The 26,276-nt window shown below is 55.7% G+C and overlaps 1 protein-coding gene and 1 long non-coding RNA gene across 7 annotated transcripts in view; one reads left to right on the top strand and one right to left on the bottom strand.

The window, feature by feature from the left end:
- PDE9A (phosphodiesterase 9A) overlaps window positions 1–11,147 on the bottom strand; it is a 97,926-nt gene extending 86,779 nt beyond the window's left edge. For 4 of the 6 annotated variants that reach the window (XM_033418389.2, XM_033418390.2, XM_033418391.2 and 1 more), the window contains exon 1: window positions 10,993–11,147. In XM_033418389.2, the coding sequence (XP_033274280.1) occupies window positions 10,993–11,061 (69 nt within the window). In that variant the 5' untranslated portion in view covers window positions 11,062–11,147. The remainder of the gene's footprint in view (window positions 1–10,992) is intronic. The other 2 variants (XM_033418394.2, XM_049709711.1) reach the window with 2 other exon arrangements.
- A 248-nt stretch (window positions 11,148–11,395) lies between these two features.
- LOC117199296 (uncharacterized) lies at window positions 11,396–25,448 on the top strand. Its single transcript, XR_004480505.2, has 5 exons — window positions 11,396–12,889; window positions 13,790–13,954; window positions 21,728–21,841; window positions 22,652–22,767; window positions 23,341–25,448. It is a non-coding gene; the product is annotated as an uncharacterized LOC117199296 (long non-coding RNA).
- The last annotated feature ends 828 nt before the right edge of the window (window positions 25,449–26,276 follow it).

The following is a 26,276-nucleotide window of genomic DNA, read 5'->3' as shown; positions in this document are numbered from 1 at the left end:
CCCCCACGGGCATCCTCTATGGCTGCTACAAGTGCCTCCAAAGATCGGGGTTTCTGCTCAGTGCGGCTGCACTTTCGGGGGTGCTCGTCCCCGATGTCACGTCAGCCGGGCACAGCGTCTCCTGGGCCACGCCGAGACGCCCACTGTCCTACATCGCGTGGCACCCGTGCCACCCAGCCTGTGGGGGCCGTGTCACCCGTGCAGCCTCTGCGCTGAACCAAGCAATCCCTCTGGGGCTCACTAGTTTTACTGTGATGCCTGGGGCTCACAGCGGCTGGCCGAGAGCCACTAAACCCTGGCTTCTTCTTCCAGAAGCCAAGCCTGGCACGTCCAAGGCGGGGTGGGAGGTGGAGGCTTCGAGGGGGCCCTGTGGTGTCTGGACCCAACCTGCATCCGCTGGGGGCATGTGGGGAGGGGTCACCACAGGGCCGCAGACTGAGTCAGAAACCCCAGACGTAGAGGGGGCCCCGCTGCTCCAGCACCAGTGCCCAAGAGGCCCAGAGTCCCCCATCCGTGGAGAGGCCCTGGGCTTCAGGGAAAGGCCTGGGAGGGGAGATGCCGTGCACAGGACGAGTCGGAAAAAATAGGGTGCAGGGCTTGGCATATGCTGTCACATTCCGGGGGGGAAATACGGGGTGCAGGGAGAGGGGAGCAGGTGGAGGACCCAGCCACGTCCGCCGGTGCACGCAGCCCGCACCCTCCAGGCTCACTCACGGGAGCCCTAAGAATCAGGCCCTGACGATCAGGCTTAACGTCTTGGGTGCCCAGGGCAGGCCGCCGAGTCTGACTCTGAGAAGGGCTGCCCTCGCCCTCTGCCCACCCACCTCAGCACCCTCCATCACCCAGGCATCGCCTGCACGGGAGTGTCCTCTCCGTCCCTGAGGCTGGGACCCATCTCATCCGCCTCTTCTGCCTTGTGCCAGTAGCTTCAAGAAATACTCCCGGAGAAAACTCACTGCTCCTACACGCGCCCCTTTATAACCCTGCCACAGGAAGTGCCTCTCCGACCCTCACCCCTTGGAATATTCGGGGCCGTCTTTGCCAGGAGGGCACAGGTGCCATCTCCCATCTCCGCTCTTTGGGGCTCAGCCTTCGAAACACCCCCCGCAAAATGGGTCTCAAGTACATGCTGGACCACCGCCGCACGTCCTGCTGGCTCCAGGGGGCATCTTAAGCCATCTCTGAGTCACGTGTTCCACTGCTTCTTGTATTTGCTCTTTTTCTGTTATTAATAGTGACGGTAAGATATCTGAGGCTTACATAAGAAGCTTCGCTGAGATCTCAGGGTATGTGTGACCATGAATTTTGAGCCTTTAAGCACTGCCCACATCTTGACTCTTCCCCCTGTGAAGCTTATATAACACAACTCTGAGCACAGACACTTTGGGGGCTGCTCCCCGAAGCGCTCTGGAACCGGTGCGCATGGCAGACGGGCTCCAGACGAGCCGCCAGCCACGCCCGGCTGCTTCTGCCGGCAGTCAGCCTTTACGTAACAAGGAACGATGCTCTGGGTTAGCTGTTCTTGCAAATGGGAATCGCAGGTGGAGAGATTACTGAAGATCTCTAGATGATCATGTCAAATGCACTGCCTCTTTTTCTGTTAGTTGTAAGGCTATAAATGTAAAAACAAAAAAATCCCCAAGGCAGAAGCTGTGGGGATAAAGCCAGCCTGAATCACTGGGTCTGCTAACCGTTCTGCTTACAGAATGAATCAATGCACCTTGCAGCTGGCCTCGGGGATGCCTGACCCCACCTGGACAGCACCCTGGTTCCCGGAGCCTGCAGCTGGGCGGTGGTGACCGCAGGGCGGCGGCCGCTTTTCCTTGCGGCCGTGTTCCCTCTCGGCTAAACCGAGGAGGGTCTGCCTGTGACAGATCGCCCAGGGCCGAGCAGCTCTCCCAGGCTGCACACGGGTGCTGGGGGAGCACAGCCGGCATCCAAGGGACAGAGACAGCAGCGGTCCTGGGCCCGCAGGGGAAAGCGACCAGCAGAGCACTCTCCAAGCACCGCTCGTTTCCACAGCAAAGGCTGGTTTCGCCTGTAAAATTATCGTTAAGTGCTTGTGGGTACCGCTACCATCCCCTCCAGCAAAACAAACGACCCGGAAGCCTGGAAACCCTCATGCAGCTGGAGAGCACGCGGGCGTGCAGGCTGCCCCACGTCACAATCCAGACTGCTGGTCCGAGCGCATCCAAGCTGAGAGCCTGCACTGGGTGGTCACGTCTCCCCCCCCTCCCCGCCCTCCCTTCTCACCGCTGTCCTGATGGAGCGCCACCTCCGAAACAGTCGGAGGAGAAATGAAAGGCATTTGAGGTCTTTTCTTTGCTGGGAAGAGAGGTTTGGGGGCCGACCTGGGGAACACAGTCACCAGGTATCACAGAGCTGGATACACCCGAGGGGCTGGGCCGGCCCCCTCATTCCACAGAACACTCCTGGACACACGGCCCTGTGCCTGGAACGATGGCATGACACGCAGGGCCACACGTCTCGGGAAGGTTCCCCCAGCCAGACACGGAGATCCGGCGGCTTGAATCCATGACATGCATAAATAATAAACAAACAAGTAAAAATAACACGACCTTCCTAAACGTACACCACATGCCACCCCGTTTCAGCACACATGCTTGAATTTAATCACTGCTGCCCTGTGAAGTGGACGCTGGCTTCCCCCCACCTCACAGACGGAGACACCGAGGCATGTAACTTGCCCGCACGCTCCCGGGTGCAAACGCAGACGAACCCGCCCCAGAATCGGTGCTCTCGACCGTGATGTCATGTTGCTGGTAAACGGACTGAGTGTAATTGAATCTGAAAAGCATCTATCTTCCCTGAACAGTTGACTCCCGTCCCCGCCTGTAACATTTCACTTCATAGACCACACCGCACACAACCGCCCTGGATGAGCACGACCAGGACCAGGAAACGGGGGAGGGCTTTGGGAACACAAAGTTTTCCAGAAGACACAATAATTCACTATTGCAACAGACCTACGCTTTGCAAACTGAGGTGATAAGAGTGGAGATGATTCAGGTTTAAAAGGTAGCAGGCAAATTCACTGACGAATAAATGGAATGTGGTCCATCCGCACAAGGCAATCTTATTCAGCCTTAAAGAGGAAGGACGTTCTGACATCTGCTACAACAAGGATGAACCTTGAGGACATTAGGCTCAGTGGAATGAGCCAGTCGCAAAAAGACAAATCTTGTATGATCCCACTTATAGGAGGTCCCTAGAGGACTCAGATTCACAGAGACAGAGAGTAGGGTGGTGGCTGCCGGGCGGCTGGGGTGGGGGCACGGGGAGTCAGAGTTTAGTGGGGACAGAGTTCCAGTTGGGAAAATGAGAAAGTTCTGGAGATGGATGGTGGTGATGGCCGCACAACAATGCGAATGTATCAGCGCCACTAACTGTACACTGAAAACGGCGAAGGCGGTAAAATGTTATGCTATGTGTATTTTACTATGATTTTTTTTTTTTTTATGCGGTACGCGGGCCTCTCACTGTTGTGGCCTCTCCCGTTGCGGAGCACAGGCTCCGGACGCGCAGGCCCAGCCGCTCCGCGGCATGTGGGATCTTCCCGGACCGGGGCACGAACCCGGGTCCCCTGCATCGGCCCGCGGACTCTCAACCCCTGCGCCACCAGGGAAGCCCTTTACTACGATTTTTAAAAATTAAAAAAAATGTTAGGCAGGGCATCTAAAGCCAACTGAACAGAACGTTCTAGCTCTTCTTTAATTGTGTCAAGACCGAGTTTTCAGAGGTGCTGTGAGTTTCTGTTCAGGCAAAAGTCCCCATCGGGCGATCAGCTTTGGGAATTGAGAAGGAGATGTGGTACCTGGTGGGGTGATGGGGTGGGGGACAGGTAGGCAGGGCTGCGGCCAAGGCAAATGACCACAGCATCGACTGCAGAGGTTGTTTTTGAGATTGGAAACGTTTGGTGCCATTTCCAAGGCACCTGAATGCCCTGTACAGTGACCCACAGCACGGCTGTAAACCCGGTGCCCAGGGAGAGACGGGTGCACTTTTTATACTCTCACGGCTGCATCTTTAAGCGTGCACTACCTTAGAATACTTTTTTCTCAAAAAGATTCAGAACGCTGGCAATGCAAACACTTAACCACGAAAGTGGGAGGAATTAGCCCGATGAGCTGAGCAAGAGGCCATCGCTCCGTCTCTACGTCTTTCGAGCTGGGCGGCTGACACGCCTCCTGCACCGGCCGCGAGCCGTCCTCCAGGCTGGAGCCCATCCTCTGCCACACCTGGGCGGGGGCTGCCGGGGCCCCCCTCCCGTCTCATGGCCCGTCCGGCCGAAGGGGAGGGGATGGGAGCATGGAGGAATCCTTCACTGGGGCAGGGCTGGGCTGCAGCTGTCTTGACATGGACACCTGAGGGCCCTCTGCGTCCTCTGGGGACCCTCTCAGCCCTTCTTGCCAAAGACCTCCCCCAGTCCCCAGGAGTGCAGCCTGCTACCTGCAAACCGCAAACCCAGGACAGGGGAGTGGGGCCCCAGCCTGCAGTGACCCAAGGCTACCTGTCCGGCCAGCCCCTGCTGCCCACTGCCGGGCTTGTGTCAGGGTCCCCGAGGCTGGCTCAGGGCTCAGCATCCCAGCTGAGTGTGCAAATGAGGTTCCCAGAAGCTGTCTGACGGGGCGCCCTGCCCGTGCTTTTCTTCCCTGACGCTCAGAGCCGTACTCTGCACGTTTCTGAGGCCAAGCAGCTGCTTGGCCCACAAGGGCTCTGGTGAGGCCACTGGCCCTCTCGTTCAGGGCAAGAGATTCGCCTCTGCCGGGTCGGAGAGGGAGGTGCCCTGGGCAGTGGGCCGGGGTCTCGGGGCCTTGGCACTGCCCCCGTCTTTGTGGCTGTCTGTCACAGTGGGCTGGCTCACAGATATGAAACTGGGGACACCAAGGCACTGCGAAGGCTTCTTCCAGAGTCTCCGAGTGGACAGAGCAGAGGGAGGGGGCCGGGGGACAGGACGTGTTTACTGAGCCTCCCCGGCTGGCCGGCTCCGCCCTGGGCTCTGTACGAGTGCTACCTAGCACCATCCGCATCACCCCGTGTGGGGTGTCAGCACCGCACCCACCTCACCGAGGAGAAGGTGACCTTTCCGTGGCAGAGCCGGGCACTGAGAGGCTGTCTGTCCAGCACCACGGCCTCTGCCCCTCCACGTGACCGCCGAGAGCAACTCCGGCCCCCCTGCGCTTAGCCGGCAAGGTCTCCCTGTCATTACCCGTCAACCCTGATGACATTAGTGATGTTCGGGCCTCCAGCCAACCCCATGCTGGGGCGTCCGGATGTCAGAAAGTGTCTGGTTTAAGAGGTTTTCCGACCGTATAGTGGGAAGGAGGGGGTCCAGCAGCCTCCCGAGTTCTCCACGACCTCGGGCTAAAATTTGAGAGACTGAGTTTCCAAGAGATCTTATTTGGAAGCACCTGATACGGCATCTCAGGAGTCAGGCTGACTTACTTTAGTGGCTGATCTACTTGTTAAGAAAGAGACTGAAAATGGAGACATCAATGTTCACAGCCCAGCTCTGGTGCAGCTGCAGACAGAGGGTCATCACAGGCGAGGGGCTGGGTCTTCTCCCCTTCACGACCAGCCCTATACCTCCATTTGCACCGGAATCCCTGAAAGGGTATGGAATGACCCCCTTTCTCCAACTTCCCTTGGTTGCAATTAGCTTGTTACCATTTCAATATCTTTTTAAAGCTCTTACATTATGAACATTAAAAGGAGGATAAACGACTTTGCTGGGACTGCGGAGGGCAGTGCACCTGGCAGTGATGTGGGGAGAGGACAGCAGTGCAGAAGCCCAGAGGACTCGCTGGGTCTGCCTGGCCAGGGAGTGCAACCCTGTACAGACGGGCATAGACCCTTCCGGTCGGCAGGCCAGGGACGTTCTGAGCGTGGGGCAAAGCAGGGGCACACGTCTGCGGGCAAAAGGGAATCTCCACTAGGCTTCACCAGGCAGCCAGCCAGACATTCCAGGAGGGGAAAGACATTCCATGAGCCAGGGAGGGACTCCAGGCCCCGCCATGCGGACCACGCTGGACCAGACGGGGGCAGGTGCACCCTGCAACAAACAGGCTGAAGACGGTCGGCCAGCTTGAAGCGCTGGCTCGTGTCTGTGCCAGAGGCAGCGGAGGCTGCCGTCCTCGGAGGGCGCAGAGCCAGAGCAGGGCAGGGCGGCACAGGGAGACTGCGGCAGAGCGGGCAGAGCGGGGATCCCAGCGCAGGGAGGAGGGCGGGCCTGAGCCCCGGGGGAACCTTTGGGGAGGGGATGGCAGGCCCGGCCCCGCAGCTCCACGGGGCTGAGTGCCGGCTTCACGGCCTGGGGTCCCAGGTGTCAACAGGCCCAGGCTGGGGGGAGGGCAGCAGGGTGGAGAGAAGGCCCGGCAACGGGGGCTTAGCCCCAGCGGGGAAGGGGGCACAGTCACAGTCACAGGGCACAGTCACAAGAACCAACCACAACAAGGCGCTGGAACTGGGAACAGCCTTCTCTTGACATTTTAACTTTCCAGTGCTCTAACTGCTCTTCCTTTTGGATTTTTCTCATTTGTTCCATTATTTTAGAGCAGAAACAACTTAGTAGAACTCGAGTGGCTGAGCGCCCATTAAGACCCGAGTTCCAGCTGCAGAGCGAGGCGGGAACAAGGACGTGGCAACTCACAGAGGCCGCGGGCGGCCCCCTGACAAGGGGCTGTCGCCCAGGGGGCCGCTAGACCAGGGTGATGCACCAGCAGGCGGTCCCTCTCAACGGCACTTATCGTGGTCTCCAGGGTGGTCAGTCTTGCCCAGATAGGCCTCTCACCAAACCCAAGCCCAAGGCCAGGTCTGGGGGTCCCACAAAGGCCTCACTCTGCCTCATTCAGGAGGTGGGCAGACCCACGCCCGGACGTGCCACCAGGCGGGACACCTCAAGCTCCCTGATGCCAAGGGCATTGTCCCGTCATGCCCTGGGCAACCCTGCTGAGCTCATCCTTGCTCCGGACACGGGTGGGAGAAAGGAGCAGGTTCTGAGGTCAGGGGAAGCTGCGGAGAGAAACAGTAAGCCCTCTGGGTAGGGACAGGATGCATCAGCTCCTAGAGCAGAGTCCTCAGAGCTGCGGTGCTGGCTCTCCGGGCTTGGGGGCTCCCACTCCCTCCTCCTTCACCTGGGGCTGGAAGGTGCCAGGTCCCACCTGCCCCCCTGGCAGGTGGAGGCGCAGGCGATGGGGACAGGTGTGCAGAGGTGTTGCGGGCCGCATGAGGCCGCAGCCCTGGCCATACGGCAGTTCCCGCCCTGGGTCCTCCTGAGGCCACCCAGTCTGCGAGAAGGGCTCCTTCCCCACAACGCCAGTCTTCTCTGAGAAAGGAAACCTCTTCATTGGGCCCCATGTACGGCCGGCATCACAGCCCCTTCCCACCAGCCGAATCCCGCGGTGTCCTGCCCGTCACCAGCCACCCTGCAACAGTGGCAGTTTACTATCTGTCCCTCCCGGGGGAAGCAGGGGGCAGAGGGGCCATGGCTCGGGGGGACTCACCAAGCTGGATCCCGGCTCTCAGCACATAGCAGCTGCTCAGTAAACTCGTCTGGATAACTAAGCTATTTGCCCTGTCCGCTTGGACTCCTACAACAAGCAGCACAACTAGCATCCCCGCGTGACAGCGGAGAAATCCACGGCAGAGAGAGGTTAGGTAACTAACCCGAGGCCGTGGGGGTGGTAGTGGAGGCGCTTAGGACAGGACCGCCGTCTGGCTCCTGCCATGGCTGCCAGCCACCTGGGATGCTGCTTCTGTGTAGACCCAGGAAGGACCCAGACCCGGGAAGATAAGCCACGTCTGCCCTCTGAGCCTCCTCTGCACAACCTCTGCAGGAGAGTCCGGCGGATGGAACACGGATCCCTCAAGTGGACCCCAGATCCCCGTGGCGGCCTCCCACTGGATACCTGAGCAGGTGAAGTGCCCGTGTGTGCTGGAGTCTCCTTCACACCAAGGAAGCAGTGAACCAGCCTCCCGAGGGCCGCCACGGTTTCTCTAGGAACCTGGAACACCTACGGTACGATCACTACGGTACGATCACTACGGTACGGCCTCAGACGGGGACGCTGGCTGGCTGTCCCTACAGACGTTACGTCTGCACCCCAAGCTTTGCTGGAGCCGACACCATCTGCAGAAGCCACTGTTCTTTTTTTTTTTTTTTTTTTTTTTGCGGTAAGCAGGTCTCTCACTGTTGTGGCCTCTCCCGTTGCGGAGCACAGACTCCGGACGTGCAGGCTCAGCGGCCATGGCTCACGGGCCCAGCCGCTCCGCGGCATGTGGGATCTTCCCGGACCGGGGCACGAACCCGTGTCCCCTGCATCGGCAGGCGGACTGTCAACCACTGCGCCACCAGGGAAGCCCCAGAAGCCACTGTTCTGCCTGTTATCTTCTTCTTCCCCCCTGGGGCCCTCTCTGGGGGTAGCGTGGAAGGACCAGGAGCCGGGGCACTGGACAGACAGGGAGCAGAAACAACGTGGGGGCCGCAGGAGGGACGATGGGCGGACAGAACGGCACACGTGTCAGAAGTGGTACCTGCCTCATCCCCTGACTCTGACTCCGCGGGGCTCTCCCCTCAAGAGTGACCTTTCCCGGAAAGGAGATGGGATGGGGATAAAAGGGAGAGAGAACACGACTGCATGCTGGGAACTTTAGGAATTAATCCAGTGCCTGGGACTTTAAGAAAAGAAACCGCAGCCACTGGAAGCATTGCTGTAGGAGCTCTCAACCCAGGATTAAAGTCCCAACAGTGCTGCTGGGTGTCGAGCGTGAGGTGAGCGCGGGGTTATGACTTTCTAGCACATGCCTGGAAATCCAAATGATCCGGTTCTCCCCCAGGGCTAGAGATGCAGCCAGGATCCCCCAACAGGGCCGGCAACAAAGGCAGAGGGCACACAGCAAGGTCAAGAAGCACTGACACAGATGGCAGAGGTCTGAGGACCACTGTCTCCCTCCCCCCTTTTGTATTAGTTAAAGGGCACGGACGAAACAGAGAGAGAGCATCGCGCCCGCTGTGTTCCAGAGTGTTCCAGGCACTCTGTCTACATGGCCTCCTTCACTGCGCACGAGAGTCTATGAAGCAGATGTTTTTGTTCCACTTTACTGACCAGGAGGCCAGCTCAGAAGAGCCAAGGGTTAGGTGCCCAGGATCACAGAAGGTGGTGGAACCAACCCTCAACATCAGGTCTGGCACCCCCGAGCGCAGGCGCCCGCGGCCTCCCAGGGCCACCTGCAGGGCTGCTTTCGTGGAGGTCACCCAAACCTTGAGCATCTCGGCCGCAAAATGCCCACAATGACGGCTGAGCTGAGCCCGCCACGCACCTTCACCTCCCCCTGGACCCTCTCTTCCACTTTTCACCCACATCCCACTGAATTTCTCCGGGAAACCTTTGGGAAGTTCTTGGGAAGGAACTGTCACTTCTGATGGTGACAGCATCTCATCTCACCTCTTTCCAAAGATAAAAAGGGCCAATCTTGGATAATTCTCCTCTGCTGGGGTAGAAAAAGCGTGTGTGCTTGTGTACGTGTGTGCATGCGTGTGTGTTTGTGCTTGTGTGTGTTTACATGTGGTGCGTGCACATATTTTTATGTGCGTGCTGTGTGTGAACGCATGTGCACACGAGCGTGCCCAGGTGTGTGCATGTGTGTCCATGCTGGGGCAGGGAAGTACTCAGCGGAGGGCCCTTTCTTCCTTTGGGGAGGCTCTTAAATTCCTGTGCGGTCACAGGTGCCCAGCCCTGGAAGTCCGGGGACCTGGGGGGAGTACTGCATCAGGTCACCACCTGCCCTGTGCTGATGAAGTAAGAGGGGGTGGGCCACCTGCCCTTGTTTCAGCTGCTTCCTGTTCCCTGTTATATGGTTCCAACGAAGCGGGCTATAGTGGCAGAAGGGGAGCCCATACTTCTCCTTTCCTGGGATCAAGCAGGGGATGGGCTGAGAGTGAGGCGGCTGACAGAGGCTTGTGTGAGAACCGGAGACACCCGAGCCCCCGAGGCTACTCCGTGCCCGGCTGGGGCATCTTCCCCTGCTTCCCAGCTCCCCGAGGCTACTCCGTGCCGGGCTGGGGCATCTCCCCCTGCTTCCCAGCTCGGGGTGCGCCACCTTGAGAAGAGCAAAGTGAGCCGCGGCAGCTGCAGGGTTTCCCTGAAACATGCAGCTGAGATTTCGGAGCGTTTCCCTCACTGGGGCCTTCCCTGTCCCCCGCGCCCAGGACCTTACGGGGAGCTTGGAGAAGCCCGCTCCAAGCCAGCTTTCTTATCGTCCCTCTCTGCCAGTGAGAAGCAGGAGATGCTCTGAATGTAAAGCTGGTCCAGAGGGTCACCCAGTCTCTCGGCGGGCCCAGGAGGTAGAGCAGCCCCGGGGTCACCCCCTGGCGGTCAGAGCCGGCCACCTGCTGGGATGGGTAACTGAAGGAGGTGGGGGATGAGCAGTCCCTGCTGAGCCAGCCTCTACCGACACCCCTCCGCCCAACCTGCTCCCTGCTGGCCGGGAAGCGGTGCCCGGTCCCCACAGGGGCTGCGAGCTCCAGGCACCCTCCCTGTCTGAGGACTCTGCCCGGCAGGTCTGCCCACCGGCTCCCGGGGTGAGTGTTCCACCGGAAGTAAAAGGCTTAACGGACCAGCCTCTGAACGGAGGAACTCAGCCTAATCAGATCTGTTACAAAGAAAGCTCTGCCCACGAAATGGAAAAAATCCCCCCTTGCAGTCGCGCCTTTCCACGGGGCCGCGCGTGGGGACACCTGCCCCGCAGAGCCCCACCAACCCCCGGCCCGAGTTGTCGAGGGCCGCAGCAGGCTCCACGGATGCCGGTTCGCTCGACCGCCGTCCCCTCCCCCGCCGGCGCCCCCTGGCCGGCCCCCACCCGTCTCCGGGACCCCGCGCTGTCACCGGGGAGGGGCCGCCGCCGGGCTGGCACCGCAGGGGGCGCGCCGGGAGGGCGCCCGCGCCGGGCTGGGAAGCTTGGGGAGGGGGCTACCTTCTGAATGCGTCCATCGATGTCCAAATAGATGGCCTTGGGCCGGTAGCTGGAAGAGCCCGTTCCCATCTCGACGAGCGCTGCACTTGGACTTTTTACTGTACTTTCTCGACGCCAGCCGCCGCGGGGAGGGCGGAGAGTGGGAGGAGGGGGTGGGTGGCGGGAGGACGCGGGGACCAGCCAACCAGCGCGCCGCTGCGGCCCGTGCCGCCGGCTCGGCCCCTCCTCTCCCCGCCCCCTCCTCCTCTCCCCCACTCCGCCTTCCTCCCTCCTTCCTCTTCCCTCCCCGTTTCTCCTCTCTCCCTTATCTTCACTCCCTTTTCTTCCCCTCCCACATTAAGGCGCACCCCCTCATCTTGCCTTTGAGTCCAGCCGCCTTGGGGACAGGGCCAAGCAGCCTGTCTCCAAGTGCCCTCTGGACAGGTGCTCATAGCGAGCGACACCCTCTGGCTGCAAAGCTGGTCACCTCCCCATGTGACCAGATTCCCATAGCGACCCCCTCTGGCTGCAGGGGGCTGGTCACCTCCCCAGGTGGACCGTTGCCAGTTGGGACTCCTTTGCCGCAGGTGGATACTCCATCACCTGGCTGGCACGGGGCCGTACGCTATTTGTGGTCGCGACCTAAACCCAAGCACCACTCAACGCTAGGAGAATCCCCCTGGGCTCCTGCTCTCCCTGCTGTGAGTGCCGTTCTCATTAGTTTCAATAGGAGATGGGAAAAGTTTCTTCTCCATGTACCTCCTTCCCCTAAGTTTTCTGTACATCCTCGAGAGTGAAAGCTTTTTCCAGCTGCACCCGAGCTGAAATGGCAATTTTATTTCTGTCCTTCATGTAGCCAGAGCGAGGATTACCCAGCCACCAGTTATTTGCTGGTTTCAGCACTGTTCTGGTTCCCACCCCCCTTGTTAATTGCCACAGGGAGTGTGGGAAAAAAGGGAGGGATTGCAGGCAGCTCTTGACCTGCAGGTCACAGCGGGGGCTGCCTTTGCAGCTCCCCAGCTCTCTCAGGGGGCGGAAACAAGTTTTGGGAGGGCGGTGATGCTGAATGGCTCTCAGTGCCTGTTGCTTTTGGAAGCTGGTGTCGAAACCAGACAGAGAATGCACTTATTGTTTCGTTCTAAGAGAATTCCAAGCCACTGCTTTTCATCTGTTGAATGTCTGGGGCTTGCCTACTGAGACAGTGGCTGGAGCACACAGGCTCCCTCCTCCCTGCCGGTCCGCCCAGGCTCGGCTGACCACGGCCACGGCCAATGGTCTTTGCTTTTCCTTCCCTGGCCATCTGGCCTCCACCTGGTGGATAGTCACGGGCTTTCCAGACTCCTCCCAGCTGCCTGGAGAGTTGGCCAGGCTGGAGCCCTGGGGAGCGTGGGGTCATCATCTTTGGGTGAAGTGGTCCTCCTCAGCCTTTGGACGGTCCAGCATGTGTCGCTTCACGTCCCCTGCCTGCTCTGGGGTGGGGGTGGGGGGCCGATTGGTTTTGCTCTTGCGTCCAGCGCAGTGACGGGACCGCGTCAGAACCTGGGCACCATGAGATTTGCTTTACACGTGGCTGGAGGCGAGAAGAGGCACCAGGAGGCCTTTGGGGTGGAGGGTCAACCCTGCTGGGTGGGCACAGTTGTGAAAATGTATCCGCAGAAAATTGGAAGGAGCACTGTCATGACAGCTCAATTTTGTTGTCGAACGTTCCGACGTTCTTTGGGCTCATCTGGTGACCAATCTGCAGAGCTATCGTGCTGCCTGGCGTGGCAACCTCACCGCCCGGCAGATGGCTCATTAGCTTGGTACTTGTTTATTCTCCGTGTCTTGTTGTCATCTGACCCTGCTCTCTCAGACCATCTCCTTCGGGCGCCCAAACACCGAATGCAGCTCTTCAGGGCCGTTTACCACCGATCAGAGGGTGAGTTTCTGTGACGGTGCATTCGTACCACTGTGTGTTGGGGGTAGCCCTTACGCTGTCTGGCTCATTCTGCATTCAGAATAATAATCGCCCCATAAGTATTTGACCAGCTAGGCTGCTGTCCAGTTACTCCATCCCTGAGCCAGCAGACCCTGCCTCTACCGCACCCCCAGGAGCCGAGGTTCCATCCTTCATCAGCGCCACCCTTGCTGTGTGTCGGTGCTGTTCTAGGCCCCGGGGAATTAAGTGGAGAATAAACAGAAATCCCTGGTCTGGAGGAACTGTCATTTTAGTGGGAAACAGATGAGATGGTGTAAATAAATGCAACATGTAGCATGTTGGATAATAATTAGTGCAAAGGAGAAAAGTCACGTGGGGAAAGGGGTGCGCCACGGAGTGTGCAGCGCTGACATCGGCGGGGTGGCTGGGCGGGAACACACAGGGGTAGAGAGGGAGCAGGGGGCCCGTGTCCATCGGAGGAAAGAGCCTTCCAGCAAAGGGAGCAGCCTCAGGCCGAGGCCCCTCCCCCAGGAGAGGAGGGCGGGGGTGGTATGGGGCGGGGGGGGGGGCCTGCAGGGGCTGTGGGTCAGAGAGGTGAGGGGTGGCAGGGCCATACCAGGGACGTGGTTCCGCTCTTTCATATGGAGCTGCGCAGAAGGCTGAGCAGAGGGGAGACGCGGCCCCCTCGGGTCCAGCCGCTGCTGGGTGGGGACGCCCTAACGGGAGGGGTGGCGGGAGTCCAGGAGGAGCTGCCCCATAATCTTTGCGAAGAACGGCAGTGGTTTGGGCTCCTGGGGCGAGGAGGAGTGGCTGGCTTCTGCCTCTGATCTGGATCGTTTGGCTTTTTCATGAAGGCTCGGTGACATCATTTCTGCGTTTTGCTCCCCTTCCCTTCCGCAGACTGGGGTTCTGCCTAAATCCGTGCTCCTCCATCCTGGACGGACCCTGGGGTTAGGCTCCAGCAGCCACCCCTCCCCTCTGCCTGCACCACATCAGCCCAGAGGCTCCCTGGCGTCCTTGACCTGCATTCCTGATCCTGGCTTGGCCACCAGAATCGCAGCCAGTGTAAGTTCCCAGAGCCAAGATACAGCGGAAGGAAACCGCCTGCCTCTGCCAGGAGGGCTGCGCCCGGATGACGAGCCAGGGTGGGGCAGGAGGCCTGGGGCCTGGTGGCAACTTGGCCACTGAGCTCAGAGCCCTGAGGGGGTCCAGGGGGCGAAGTTTCCAGCTGTCTGGGCTGTCAGGGTGTGAAACCCTGCCTGAATCTCGCAGGGCCGGGGCGGAGGCGAAGGAGCTCAGGGAAGTGCACAGCCAGCCCCTTGGGGGCCTCAGCCTCCGTGTGGGCTGAAACTTCTCCTGGTACCGTCCGGCCTGCGCACGGGCTCATCCCTGCCTGCAGAGCTCACCCTTTAATTGCCATAAAGACCTCATCAAGGAAGAATTTCAAATGAAGAAGTCAGAGCCAGAGTGCAGGACAGAAGGGCCGAGACTGTGGCCTGCGGAGCTGGAGGCGGGTTCCCGGGTCCCACACCAGCTCTTCATCCCTGGCAAGAAGGGGCAAAGCCGCAATGAGGAGGAATAGAGGGTCTGCCCTGTGCCCCCAGAGTGGGTGGCCTCCAGCAAGGATGCAGAGGCGGGGAAGGAAGTTCAGAGTACTCAGGAAGAGTCCGGAGGGTGCCTCTGTCGGTGGGAGGAGGCATCCGTCTAGAGTAGCCAGGCCGGGCCAGGTGGAGCATCTTCCCCCCCCCCACCCCCGGCCTGCAGCGCCCCCGGATGGGGTGGGCCAGCGGGTCTGCAGGCAGCTGCCGATCCAGCCCCCAGGGCGTCCTCTGCCTCCTCTGTCTTGGGTGTAACTGGTGTTTTTAATGACTCTTCTGAAAATAATCCAGTTGCTTCCTGTGCTAATTCTTCCGACCTGGGGGGCGGGGGCGTGCCCCAACATGAATTTGTCGAACAAGCAAAATGTATGAGCGCCTACTGCATACAAGGCACCGAGCAGGCCTTGTTAAAGGGCATTGGAGTAGTCAAAGGGGGTCTGGAAACACCCTGGGAGAGGATTAGCATTAACAAACTGGTCAGAGTAAGATGCTTTATGTTCTGAGAGTTTTACCATCGGCCTCTTGGAGGAACCGGCCTGCTTCGTGCATTTATAACAAACCGAACACCCCATAAACTGCTCTAACCTTCTGGGAAAACCATCTGCCAGGAGGCACCAAGAATGAGAGGAAGGGTGTGCCCTCTGGCCCACCTGCCCCAAGCTTTCGTGCGATGGCAGTGCCAGCTTTAGTGGTACAGTATTTTATTTATACACACGTCAACTTACTTCTTTTGATGGCTTTGGTAATTACAAAATTATTACTAGTTGTAAATATTTCAAACAACGCAGCAAAAAGGGACAGTCGCGTCCAGGTCAGAAGGTGGAGACGCAGCCCTTCTTAGTGGTCATCCAAGGGGGTCACAGAGATACGTGTGTTCTTACCTGCTCTTACCTATTTGTCAGGTTCCCTATATGCTGGGCATCGAGATCTTCCTCATCACTGATTTCTACTGGCTCCTTTTATATTGTACAAAGGATAGTAACCCTTTGACTATCGTATATTTTACCAATATATTCTACAAGTCAGTGGCTTCTCTTTTAACTTCATTCGCGGTATCTTCATAACGTGGCATTACACATTGAAGTAATCAAAACTCTACCTCTTTTCTTGTCAGCTTTCTGGATTTCTTGTTGGCTTAGAAAGGAGATGTCGTTTATAATAGAAAAATTTAAAAAGAAATAAAGAAAGATGTGACCTGGATTTCCAAAGATTGGGACCGCTAATTAAATTGTGGCGCATTTGCCGGAGGGAATACTGAGGACGATGATTATGACGGTTTATGGAGGCCGAGGGAAGTCACAACCCCGCCAGTGACAGAGCGGAATCCGCAGAGGCATCTACACCCTGACCCTTCATTCCCGCCCCGACCTTTTTGTCAGCAAGTGCTCCAGGCCAGGCGACGCAGGTCTGGCTGTGGACAGAACCCGGCCCTGTTTGACGGGTTTACCTGCCGTGCTAGGCTCTGTGAAACCTGGCGGAGAGTTGAACCGATTTAGGAAGAAAATACGAAATGGTTGGTTTAGGGTGGTAGGGTTCTAGGCATTTTATAAAAAACATTTTTTTCTGATGCTGTGATGTTATTTTTGCCATAAAACGGGGAAAAGGGGAAGAGTTAAAGTGCTAAACAAGGAGCGTGCGCGAGGCAGCATCCTCCTGCTTTCCTGGAAGCGGCTGCAGAGGGAAGAACAGATCTGCTTCACAAACGTGGCGCCGTGAGCCTTCCAGACCCAGACAGACACTCGAGTCTGCTTATGGCGGTGGCATGGAGTCACGCTCCTTGCCAGGGCTCCCACCTGGCCCCCCTTGTCCCCTTCTCGTGGGCGGTGACTCCCTTTACCTGCTTCACAAACGTGGTGCCGTGAGCCTTCCAGACCCAGACAGACACTCGAGTCGGCTTATGGCGGTGGCGTGGAGTCACGCTCCTTGCCAGGGCCCCCAGCTGGCCCCCCTCGTCCCCTTCTCGTGGGCGGTGACTCCCTTTCTGGGCAGCTGGCGGGTCAAGACATTCTTCCGTCCCCTCTCGGTCCATTTTTGTGGCCTCCTACCTGCCTCTCCTCCCTCCCCCCTCCTTTGTGAGTATGCGTCCCTGGATCTTCCTATTTGGCCCATCTGCCCCTGTCATCTCCCTGGCTGGCCTCCTTGGGGACCTCCCGTGTGACACACCTGGCGTCTACTATCTGTCCTGTCCTTCTCCGTCCCCATCCCCCGAAGACAGCAGACACTCTGCTGTGATGTTCGTGTCTGCTCTTCATTTCATCCGAGAATAATGTCCCTCCCTCTTTCCTCCCCTTGATCACCTCTTCCTTAAGGTCCATTCAGGTGTCATTTACACGGTGCTGTCTTCCTGAACCCCCAGATGTCTGGACCAGGGTGGGGAGCTCCTCCCCGGGTCCCTGACGCCTGGCATCCTGTGTGATTCCCGCCATGTAGCCCCGGATGATTTGCGTGTCCTCCCAAGCTTGACTCCTTGTTGATCAAAGGGGGTGACAACAGCTGGCCCGAGGTGTCCTGAAGATTGACGGGAGTGGGTGGTAATGCGCGAACGTGCGTTAGCCCGGGCCTGGTGCACGTCGGAGCTCGGGGCTGTCTTGTCCTGGTTGGGAGAGCGGCATTGCCGTAACCCTCACTCACCCTGTGCACCCTGCCACCGTGTCCCCACTAAATGATGCCCTTGCGAGGGAAAGATGGAATTGTGGGCGGGCTTCAACAGGGGCGGCCCTCCCCCCGGAGCTGAGTGGACGTCGAACAACCTTCAGCAGGTGAATGCCTTTCTGTGACCGGGCAGCCCCCGTTCCTCTGTACGAAGCTGATGACCTGTGTTGAATTTTTGACCTTGGCTTAATTAGCATTAAAAGCGGTACTAAGAGCCAACCGTGCATTCCCTGCCCTTTGGCTGAAATGTTTTTCTGAGTTTCTGAGGAGGAAGGTGGTGCCTCAGGCCAACCCCGGGAGGCCTGTGCCCCATCGCCCCGCTAGAACCTGTTTCTCCACTGCCTGCCGCTGGAAGCTGGAGTCCTGCACAGCCCGCGCGGGTCAAGGGCCACCACCCAGCAGCCAGCTCAGCAGCGCTGGAGACCTGTCCCGGAAACAGGGACAGCCTCCCGTCCCCTCTCATGGTGACACGCCTCTTGCCACCTCTAACCCATCTCTCCCGCAGGGACTGTGGCTGCTGTCATTTCTGGACAGCACCTGCTGGCCCCTCAGGTCACTCACCTGGTAGGGGCTCCCAAGAACTGGGAGTGAGTGACACACACCCTGGGGGGCTCAGGCGCTGTAGCAGCCCAGGGACCCCGGCTCTCTCTGGACCACGTTCCCTGCGCTCAGATGGGTGTCAGGGCCTGAGAGCTCATCCCAACGCACAGAGCTGCCCCAACTGGGAGAGGAACAGAGTGACATCATCAGAGCTAAGGAGGCTCCAACAGGGCGAAGTGGGGTGAGGCAGGGGTTTGTGTGCTTTGGGCCCAGTCACCTGGGGGATGATGCTAAGACCTGCCACCGGCAGTGGCCGCTCACCAAGGAGCTCTCATTCCTGTAATAATCTCACTGTCTCTTGTCACCCAAGTTCTTTGGCGAGGGGGGGTGGCCGTCCACCAGACGCCAACTCGACAGGCTGGTTTTTTTTGTCGGCCTCTGGGTGAGCATCAGAGTCTGTTCTCAGCCTCCCCTGCATTCAGGAGTCCCAGGGTGACTGCCCCAGCAGGTGCAGGAACCTAAGTCATGGCCTAGCTGATCCAAGCACCCAGATGACCCCCGGCTCTGGCTCGACTCAGTAGTAAGTCTGCCGTTGTGAGTAGAACCCACTGCAAACTGATGATCTCATTCCCAGAACTAGGACACGACGGCCTAATTTGTATGCAGACCTGTACGTGATTATCCATAATAGCTTATATCTGTAGATCCTGGCGTTCTGACTTAATTGCAAGCTCTTTAAAGAGGAGGATAGTGTCCTATTTATTTTGGATGGCTTCCGCAGTGCCTAGGAATGCTTTAAAAAATATTCCGAATGCTAGTTTAGGGGCCGGAGCTGGTACATCCTTCAGCGAAAGAAACTCTTCTGTAAACTCAAAGTTGGACAGTGGTCATGCCTCTTGTAAATCTGTGACTAATTTCCGAAGCGCCCACCTGTCCAAATCAGCAGGAAGTTCCCTGTCCTGTATCCCAAGAGCGTCCTCCTCCCTTCCAAGTGTCCCAAACCCCAAGGGTTTACGAAGGTCAAAGGGAGGGGCCGCTGAATCCTTCCCCTGGGGAGAAGGCAAGGCCCCGATCAGCCCATTTCTTCTTCTATTGCGTCCCACGAAAGTAAGCAAATAAACAAAAAGTGCCCCTCCTGCAACATGGGAGAAAGATTAGATTTTGAAAATTGCAGGATGATGGAAGAGAGAGATCTTAACAGCTGGAAATTCCTGTTTTTCTTTTTTTTTAAATTTCTTAGCAGTTGAGCCGTGACTAATATTTGCTCATTTAAATAATTTGGGTCTGAGAGCCATGCGCTGTGGGTGATGCTCCAGGCATCCCCCTGACGGCAGCTTTAGGGAGTTGGGTCTCAGGAGACCCCACTGTCGGCTGCCTCCCCTCAGACGGGTCCCCTCATCCATGGAGACAGGAGAGTGGCTCTCTCCACAATCCATGGCCTCTACGACCTCTTCCCTCCTCCTCTCTTCTCTCTTTCTTTTGGTTTAGTTCTTTCAACTCCATCTAACCTGTGGATTTCCCTTTCCTCCGGCCCTGGGGAAAGTCTGTGGAATTCAGTCCCAGACCCTCTGGTCCCCTAGCCTTTGGGGTGAGCCCATTCTCAACACCATGACGCCCTTAAATGAGGGAAAGCACTTTTGAACACAGAAAAGGCTGAGTTCTAAAAAAGAAGCTTCTGCTAAGAAAAAAGCATTTGCCAGAGTTTGGAAACATGAACTTGCGATGGCCTGTTTCTGATCAGAACTTCGTAAAGACCAACATCAAAACAAATGGACAGGCAGGACCTGTCAGGCCTCCCAACCTCTGAGCCCGGCCCAAATTCAGACAATTGCAAATAAACACTCACTGAGCTCAGAGCAGGGTGAAGCGCTGGGCCTGGAGTGGGGAGTCGGGAGCCGGGAGCAGGGATTGTGGCAAAGGTATATGTGGCTGGGCCCTGCTCTCTGACAAGCTCACAGACAGACAATGGAGGAAGATTTGTAAGCAAGAGATAGTGCCCATCTCCCCTCGTCCCCACCTGCACATACACGCAGTGTGATAAGTCCCATCTCCAGTAGATATTTGCCAAAAGCTCTATCAGTTAACAAGATAGGCAGAATTCTACCAACCTGGGACTTATATTCTAGCGGGGAGACAGACAAACAGACACCTACCTGGGACTCATATTCTGGTGGGGAGATAGATAATAAACAAACAATAGATGTATAATTCCAGCACAAAGATAAGACTTATCAAGGAAAAAATAAAGCCAAGAAGGAGGATAGAGGATTCCTCGGGCTGCTGTTTTAGATATTGTGGTCAGGGAAGGCATCATGGGGGGGGGTGTGACATTTGAGCAGAGTGAAGGACTTGTTTGAAGGGAGAGCTGTCGAGGAGGAGGGAACAGAAGCAGGGAAGGCCTGAGGCAGCCAGGGCTGGGGCAGGGAGGTGGTGGAGCAGAGGCAGAAGGACAGCTGGGGATCAGAGCGGGCTGGCGTTGCAGGGTTTGGGGTTTTACTCTAGGTGTAACCAAAGCCACAGGAGGATCAAAAGCTGTAAAGTGACCCGAGCAGACTTGGATGCAGGTGACATGTGTGCAAGGAGGCTAGGCAGGGCCAGCAGGTCCTGGGATGTGGTCAGTTGGGGTTTGAGTCCAGCTCTTATTTGTTGGGCAACCCTGGATAGATTGCTTACCCTTCCTGAGCCTCAGTTTTCTTCTCTGTGAAATGGGCACACAGGGCCTTTGCAAGGATTAATGGTATAAAGCGTGTAAACCCCTTAGCCCCACATAGCGTGACTTTATCCATGCCTTTCTTCTTCCTCGTACTTCTCTGTTCTGCTTTCTGTATAACAAGCACTAGATCACTGTTGCCATGGCAGTTGTAATTTTTTTCACTTGGGAGTGTAGGTTTAAGAACTGCTGAAGAGGCCCCTTCAGAGCGTTGAACACTCCAAAGAAAACTTCTGCTCCCACATCAGGGCGGTCGGCAGTCGTTTTCCTTCCTGAGATGCTCCAGGTGACAGCATCCAGCCGTGGGGAGGGATGCCCGGATCAGCGAGGACCTTTAATGGGAATCACCTGGGGCCTCCCCTTCTCCATCTTTCCTTGCTGCCTTCCAGGAATGGAGCTGGTCCTGCTGACCATCAGAGCGTGTGTGGGATGCCGTGTGCGCCCAGAACCACCTACTTCAAGGCTATCTCCCTGGTGACCAGCCGTCCCCGTTCACACAACATTTGTGCAGCAGCAGCTCTGTACCTGTGGTGATGAGACACAGCTGGGGGGTCGCTGCCGTCGCTGTTTCACATACATTTGCTGCCCCCTCCTTCTTTTAAGTGCAAAGGTAGGAGTGGGTCTAACAGCCTACCGGCAAAACTTCAAATTGCCGTCATCTCAGGGCAAGCTGGTCCTCAGCCGCGTAATAAACAGGGTGAAAGAACACGGGCGCTCAGCCACCGCGTACAGGAACGTTTGGTGCTTCGGAGGAAAATAGATTGGAGGCTTTTCATCTGTGAGGTGTCCCATAAAAACATTAAGTTTTGATGATGTAAGATACGGTTCCCCAAATTTCTTTTCTTTCTACAACACAGGGTCAGCGAAACCCGGATTACATCCAGGGCTCATTAGATTCTTGATTTGCAAGTGACAGAATCTCAGCTCAAATAAATGTAAGCAAAGGCTACGCTTTGACTCACAAACGAAAAGTCCAGGGGTCGATCTAGAGTTAGACGCACGTGGATCCGGGTCTCCGTCCACATCTGTCTGTCTGTCTGCCCCCAACCCACAGCCGCCACAGGGGGGCTTTCCCCATGTGGCCAGTGTCGTGGCTGCCTCGCTGCCCGGAACTCACATCCTACCGGCACCGTCACCCAAGTAGAATGAGAACTTGGTGGGAACTGAGCTGGAGGGAGAACCCCACGAGGCCAAACTGGGTCCAGCATGAGTCATTCCAGCAGGGAGCCGGGCACTCTGATTGAGGTGCCTGGTCACTTCACAACAACTTCCATGAGTCACAGCTTAATATGCTCATTATATTGTTTTAAATAAAATTTTACTTTCGATCTGTTTTAGATTTACAGAGAGATGACAAAGATAGCACGCAGAGTTCTCATGGACCCTGCACCAGTTTCCCCCATGATCAACATGTTACCTTAGCGGGCTACACTTATCAGAATGAATGAACAGGTATGGATACATTATTCTTTTTTAAAAAAATGTATTGAAGTCTAGTTGATTTACAATGTAGTGTTTAATTTTTGTTATGCAGCAAGTGACCCAGTAATACATATATGTGTTCTTTTCCATCATGGTTTATCTCGGGATATTGAATCCGGTTCCCTGTGCTCTACAGTAGGCCCTTGTTGTTCATCCTTTCTATATGTGATAGTTTGCATCTACTGATCCCAAACTCCCACTCCATCCCTCCCCTCCCCCATATCATTGGGTAACCACAAGTCTGTTCTCTCTGTCTGTGAGTCTGTTTCTGTTTCATAGATATGTTCATTTGTGTCATGTTTTAGATTCCACATATAAGTGATGTCATATGGTATTTGTCTTTCTCTTTCCGACTGACTTTGCTTAGTATGCTAATCTCTAGGTCTATCTGTGTTGCTGCAAATGGCATTATTTCATTCTTTTTTATGGCTGAGTAATATTCCATTGCATATATATAGACCACATCTTCTTTATCCATTCATCTGTCAATGGACATTTAGGTTGTTTCCATGTCTTGGCTATTGTGAATAGTGCTGCTATGAACATAAGGGTGCGTGTATCTTTTGGAATTGTAGATTTGTCTGGGTATATGCCCAGGAGTGGGATTGCTGGATCATATGGTAGTTCTATTTTTAATTTTTTGAGGAATCTCCATACTGTTTTCCATAGTGGCTACACCAATTTACATTCCCACTAACAGATATTGATACATTATTCTTACCTAAAATTCGTGCTGTATTCTTGTTTTCGTGTTTTCCTGATCGTTTTTTCTGTTCCAAGATCCCAGCCAGGAAACCACGTAACATCAGGCATCCTGTCTCCTGGGGATCTTCGGGCTGTGACAGCTTCTCAGACTTTCCTGGGTTTGATGCCCTTGAGAGTTTCAAGGAGGACTGGTGAGCTATTTTGCAGGATGTCCCTCACTTGGGATCTGTCTGACGTGTTTCTGATGGAATTGGATGGGGTGTGGGTTCTGGGAGGGGGACCACGGACGTGAAGGGCCGTGCCCATCACCTCTTACCCGGCATCCCTGCATCGACATGACGCATCCCTGCTGGCGTTGATGGTGACCCCTGGTGGAGGCGTGGCTGTCAGGTTTCTCCCCTGAGAAGTTACTCTATTTCCCCCTCCCCACGCTGCCCTCTGTGGGAGGACATCCCTGTGCACAGCCTGCCCCTTAGCAAAGGGGAGGTGTTCTCCCTCCCCCAGGGCAGAGGACCTGCATAAACCCTTCTGAATTCTTCTGCGGGGAAAATCTTCTCTTCTCACCCTGTGTATTTGTTTATTCAGCCATTTATTTATCTGGACTCATGGATATTTATTTTACCCTTTGTGCTATAATCCTTTACTACTTTGCTTTTTTGCTCAAATTCTTCCACTTTGGCCACTGGGGGCTCTTTCAGTGGGGTCCTCTGTGCCTCTGATGTTCCTCCATGTGCTTTTTCTTTCTTTTCTTTTTTTTGCCCCAGGACTTCTTTACTTTCTGAGACCGCAAGACGTTGCAGCTCATCTTGTATACTTCCTGCCCTGGTCCTAGAATCAGCCATCTCTCCAAGGCACCCTGGTTCTTTTTACTGGAGAATGGTATTAAGAACCAGCATCTGGTCCTGAGTGTGCTCATTGCTGCTGGAGTTGCTGCAAGGCTCAGCTGTCCCTTACAGCTGACTGAGCAAGAAAATATATGTGGGCCTACTGAGCCATGTGTCTACGCATGTCTATAAATACTTCCACGTAGAGCCTCGGTATCTATGTTAAGTCAAACGTGGCCGTATTGGTGTCTCCCGCTCGAGTCCATTACCATGTGGACCGTTGCTGCACTTCTTCTTGCACATCTGTTACCTCCCACTCCCACGGCGAGAAAGCCACCGCCTACCACCCGTGACTTGTTCAACTCCAGTATCTATGTGTTCGGTGTTTGCAGGGCCTGTCAGGGGTGGGTGGGCTCTCAGGGCCTGGCCGTCTGGATGTAGAGGTGAGGAAGGGCTGGAGGCGTTTCTGGCTGGGAAACCAGTCTACCCTGTGAGCTGCCCGCTCCCAGCTCCATAACCATGGTCACCGAGCAATCCAGGCTCCCCAAGCTGGAGGCTGAGGGCCAGCAGTGTTGCAGGAGTTTATCATCTGCTGTGGAATTCACAGATGACTGAGCTGCTTCTCTGCAGAGCGTTCGATAAGGGGCCTGGACAGATGCTCATTTCTTCCTCCCAGCCCGGGCAGGATGCGGTGGCTGCAGAAAGAAGGAGGTGACAGGAAGGGTGTTTTGATGAGCACTCACACGTGGGGGGTAGGAAGAATGCACAGTTCGACAAACCGTCCAAGGCTGGAGGGAATAAATAAAGACGCTGGGAAGGGACCTATCAGATGACCCTGAGACAATCTTAAACCCAGGAAGGATGTATAAGGAATGAAGAGTCTCAAACGAAAAAAGACCTACTGTGTAGCACATGTAACTGTACTCAATACTTGTCCCTCAATAAGGGAAAAGAATCTGAAAAAGAATAGATTTATATATATGCATAACTGAATCACTGTGCTGTACACCTGAACTAACACGACATTCTAAATCAACTATACTTCAATTAAAAAAAGAAAAAGAAATTAAAAAAAGACTCTCCATGTGCTGGAAGAGGAAGAACGGGAGTTAATGTTTTTTGTTTTTTGTTTTTTGCGGTACGCGGGCCTCTCACCGTTGTGGCCTCTCCCGTTGCGGAGCACAGGCTCCGGACGCGCAGGCTCAGCGGCCATGGCTCACGGGCCCAGCCGCTCCGCGGCATGTGGGATCCTCCCGGACCTGGGGCACAAACCCGTGTCCCCTGCATCGGCAGGCGGATTCTCAATCACTGCGCCACCAGGGAATCCCCAGGAGTTAATTTTGAACTAAGCCGTGAATCTCTTGATGAGAAGCCCGAGGTTGCAATGGCAACTTCAAAGCAAAACGTTGAAAGGTAGTCTTTCATCCAAAAGTGACCTCCCCTTTGAAAAGTCCCCAATCCAGACCCAGGTAGCGTGGGCAGGGCCCCCAGGAGCCCACCTGATGAGACTGATGGTTTCATAAGGGTTCAGCACGGGGTCTGCTCCTGGAACAGGGCTCTACTGGGGCTGGGGTTGAAGCCCTTCCTGTTACTTTGCCCTCCTTGGAGGGCATCTGAGTTTGGGGCAAGTTACTTGCCGGCTGTGGTCATCCCCTGCTGTGGCCAGGAGCCCCTCTGTCTGTGTTTTGTGGGTCAGCAGAGCTAGCCTGAATATTTTGCTCAAAAGTAGCTCAACACTGTCAGTGGACCCAGGAAGTCCCCTGTAACCTGACCCTGAGGACGAGTTTTTCGTAGACATTTATAGATTGCCAGGAGAGTGAAGAAAACTTCATCTTCTCTGTCCCCCTGACACCACCCCAAATGTAGCTGGGACATTACATCAGTGTCACGTGTTCCTTTCTCCATCTCTGAGACGTCGATGCTCATCAGAATTTGCAAGGGAGGTCACGGAGCTCAGAGCTCGACGGTTCTTGGAAGCAGGCCTGGGCTGTCAGAGGCAGCTTCCCCCAGTGTGTGCATGTGTGCTTGTGTGTACGTGTGCCTGTGTGTGTGTGCATGTGCGCCTGTGTGTGCTCCTGTGTGTGTGTGTGCGTGTGTGTGTGTGTGTGCTTTGTGTGTGCATGAACTCTGTAAAATTCTATTCAAACTCCACACGAATCCCTCTCAGGTGTGTGCGGGTTAATCTAATCCCACCCACAAAACACACAGAGCCTCCAAGGCCAATTCCATGAAAACCTCATCACGGCAGCTGACGAAAACACACAGTCTTTCGGTTTTCTAGAAATAGTCATTTTTATCATTTTGCAATCCGGATGGATTCTTTGAAGAGATGCTGTTCTCAGGCACGTGGGTTTGATGGAATTGTGTTCGCGGTAACAAAAACAACGCCAGGCCAGGAGCTCCCAAAATGCTGTTAACATCCCTGTTTGTCAGTAGGTTTTACACACTGGCCTTCCACCCACTTTCTAGCTTTAAAAAAGAGAAGAGAATGGTGTACAAAATGGCATAAAACTGGAAAAGGCAGGCCTCTCTGGAAGCACTCCTCAGCTGAGCTGCGGCGTCTGTAGGGCTCTGTTATGATATTGGTCTCACCATCCATGTCAGTGGAAGAGTTAGTCAGACTGAGGAGTTATCACTGTGTGGAATAAATATCCAGCGATCTGACTGCATGTAACTCTTTCCCATGATGATTTGATGTTCGGTGACAGAACTTAAATGAATCATTGTTAAATCTATTTAGCTGACTCACAGAGAAAGGAAAAACGCTATCTCTGAGTAAACACAGTGAAAACCAGGGTTCTCTGAGTTCTCTTCTTTGCTCTAATTTGGGGCCAGGGCTTCCCTGCCCACCCCTTGTGGGTGTGACGATGTCCACC

The sequence above is a fragment of the Orcinus orca genome, chromosome 5 (assembly GCF_937001465.1).
Source record: "Orcinus orca chromosome 5, mOrcOrc1.1, whole genome shotgun sequence".
In the NCBI taxonomy this organism is placed as follows: Eukaryota; Metazoa; Chordata; class Mammalia; order Artiodactyla; family Delphinidae; genus Orcinus; species Orcinus orca.
The sequence above is the reverse complement of the archived record's forward strand: the minus strand, read 5'-3'. Positions and strand labels throughout refer to the sequence as shown.